A 3,052-nucleotide genomic window follows, 5' to 3' on the forward strand; every position below is an offset into this window, starting at 1 on the left:
GTACTGTAGACCTGTTGAAGCCATACTGCCTAGCAACATTAGACATCTGCCCATTCTCTACCATGGCTATTATCTGTTACTAAGTTTCTATTGTGAACACAGTTCTTGACACTCCACTCTTTTTAGGTCCAATAATATTATCAGTGTTTTTTAAAATAAAAAGTTCATAAAAATACTTACAAAAATTCAGAGAACAGAATCAACTAGTGCAAAAAAGGTTATGTATACAACTTTGAAAGTCTCATTCCATAAACCATTCATAGATACCAGTAAAATATAGTTTTACAAATTTTAAATGCATCATCACTTCTTGTGTTTGCTCTGTCAGGTATTCATTACTTCAAACATGTGTTTGTAGTCTGATTTGTTCACAGTCCAAACTGTTTGTTAACTGATCACCCACTGTACATTGCTGTAACAGTGCTCACAGTATTCCTGTCTCATCAGCAATCTTGCTGATGAAGATCTTGCATCATTGTGAAGTGATATGGATGCAGGTCTTCACCACACAGAATGGATAGTATGATACTTTGATACAAACTTATCATGCAATTGCTGGCTACTTGTTGTTGAGTCCTCCTGTATCAGGGAAATTTTGATGCATAAATTTCTGATCATGAATGATCAAATTCTTGAACACTAACTTCCACAAGGATGCTAATACTGTAAGGAACCAAGTCCGAGCGTTATTTTTATTTTACTTTTATTTTGCTTATTATTCTATTTTTGTTTGGGGCTTATGTTTTGTTAGGACGAAGGTTTCCTCACCATTCACCTTAAGTATTTAAAAAGAGAAGAAATAAAACCCAACTCACCGACGAAAGAAAAGCGCCATAAGACTCACGCACATTTGCGCTCCCCGAGCGGCAAAGAATAGGTCCGCACCGAGAAGAGGGGGGGGAGAACCTACAAGCACGAAATAAAACTCGCTAAACCTTAAGTAATAAAAACGTCCCGGAAAGAATTGTAAAAACAAATAATGTAAAAGGTTAGTGAGTAAACTGTCGGAAAAAGGGCTGCCAGACGATGAAAAACGTTATTGTTAGCATTTAAGTATGTAAATGAGGGGAGTGACCGCATTCAGAATTGTGACGTCACCTCACACTATAAATCCCGAGTCTCAAGTGAAGACGGAGAGGTGAATTCTGATAGCAACGAGCTTGGTGAGCTTCGCAGCAGTAATAGAGAGGTGTCCGATAGGATCTCGAATAGTTCCAAGGTGATTTGAAGTGATTCGAATTTGGATCGACAGTCTGAGAAAGTCTTGAGAGTTTGAGGAAATAGGTTCCGAGTATATTGAGGTGACGATTAGGATCTCTAGTTTATAAGAATTATTGTTATAAGTTAAGCTTTTTGGTTTTGTCGGATTCCCAAGGGGAATAGAGTTAAGTTAGACATAGATTTGAATTGAGAATTGTCGGGTTGACTTTGTTGAATTTCTTAGAATAAATTATTGTTTGATTTTTACTAAATATTGTACATAGTTATTGCTAAACGACTAATTAAATCTTTGGTTTTTTTCTATTGACAAATATTGTCTTTATTTAATTCGGTGCACGCTTAAAGTCCAGGCCTGGCACGCTAACGCGAATCCGAGTAAAGTACCCGGTAGGTTAACGGTTGTTTCCGACACGGTAGAGTCGATAATCGTTGTAAACTAAAATAGTACTTTACAACTGGCGCCCGAACAGGGACTCTAAAGGTTAATATTAGACTTTGTTGCTTTCTTTGTTGATCTTGACTTTAGCTTAGAGGAATAACACCTCGTAATCTCAAAAAAAAAATGGAAGATAGTGCACCAGTCACCCGAGCCGAATATAACCAGTTGCAACAACAATTGTCAGTACTGTTGCAACAAGTGTCATCCTTGTCAAATGCCGTGACTCATCTGACTTCATGTGTCACGTCTGGAATTGTAGAGCCAACAACACCGAACGTTACAAGTGCTGTACGGCCCGAAACTTCTACTCCGAGACAGGAAGTGCCTACATCTAATGCATCGATGGTCTGGCTTCAGACTGCACCGCCGCCGCCAGCCATCCAATTTAACGGTAGGTCAGCATTAACTGCTAATGATTTCTTGCAGGACCTCGAACAGCATTTCCTGGTAAACCAAATACCGAACACTAGATGGGTTGATACTGCCGCTAGTTGTCTTCGCGGTAGCCCAGCAATGTGGTGGAAGAATGAAGGACGCCACCGAATCGGCAACAGTTGGCCGTTGTTTAAGCGATCTTTTCTGGATCTTTACGCTCCTTTAGCTGACGAAGTAGCTGTCGCTAAAGAACTATTTAGTCGACAATACACAGGAACCAATGGAGTCGAGCAGTTTATATGGACCACAGTTCAGCTATACCGCACGTGGAGACCTTTAGCTCGGGATGAGGAAATTATACAATGTGTAGTTGCCCAGATGCCTCTTCCGTTACGTGAGTATCTGGAAAATCGCCGTTCTTATTCATTAAACGAGTTAGTGCGTACTGCGAAAGAGTACGAATTTAGACGAAACGACCAAGGTTCTCCTGACAGTGCAAAGCAGATTAAGGACTGTCGAAAAGTAAGTAAGCAGCTAGAGCCGAAAACTTTTGCACCGGCAAAGTCACCCATGACCTGTTATTCATGTGGTGAGGTGGGACATTTTTCGAGGAATTGTCCAAAAGGGAAAGGACAAAATGATCAAACAAATGTCAAGACGCCCAATAGTCCCGAACGAAAAGTAACCTGGAAAAGGAAGGGTAATGGAAAAAGAAAACCTTTAAACTAAACCGGAGACAGCGAGGGGAGGATCCTGTCTCCGATATGGATCCAAATACCTCCACCGTAGGACTAATCGTGAGTGAAGCCTCCAAGTTGCCTGAGGTAAATATTTTTATTAATGGAGTACTAACCTCAGCCCGGATTGATACGGGTTCTGACTTTACTTTAATCAATGAGTTAGTGTGGAGGAGAATTTCTTTGCAGAATAGAAATATTCGGTTACAAGCAGGACCGAATTTTAAGTTAGCCATTGAAGGAGGAAAAGGAACCTCCATTGGAAAATTCCTGGCAAAAA

At 40.3% G+C, this 3,052-nt stretch overlaps 1 protein-coding gene across 1 annotated transcript; it reads left to right on the forward strand.

Moving 5' to 3' along the window:
- The first annotated feature begins 1,783 nt into the window (after nucleotides 1-1,783).
- LOC136976119 (uncharacterized) lies at nucleotides 1,784-2,764 on the forward strand. The gene has a single exon (XM_067271333.1). The coding sequence runs from the start codon at nucleotides 1,784-1,786 to the stop codon at nucleotides 2,762-2,764; it is 981 nt and encodes a 326-aa protein (XP_067127434.1).
- The last annotated feature ends 288 nt before the right edge of the window (nucleotides 2,765-3,052 follow it).

Source organism: Centruroides vittatus, unplaced genomic scaffold (genome assembly GCF_030686945.1).
Source record: "Centruroides vittatus isolate TY-2023 unplaced genomic scaffold, ASM3068694v2 contig_393, whole genome shotgun sequence".
NCBI lineage: Eukaryota > Metazoa > Arthropoda > Arachnida > Scorpiones > Buthidae > Centruroides > Centruroides vittatus.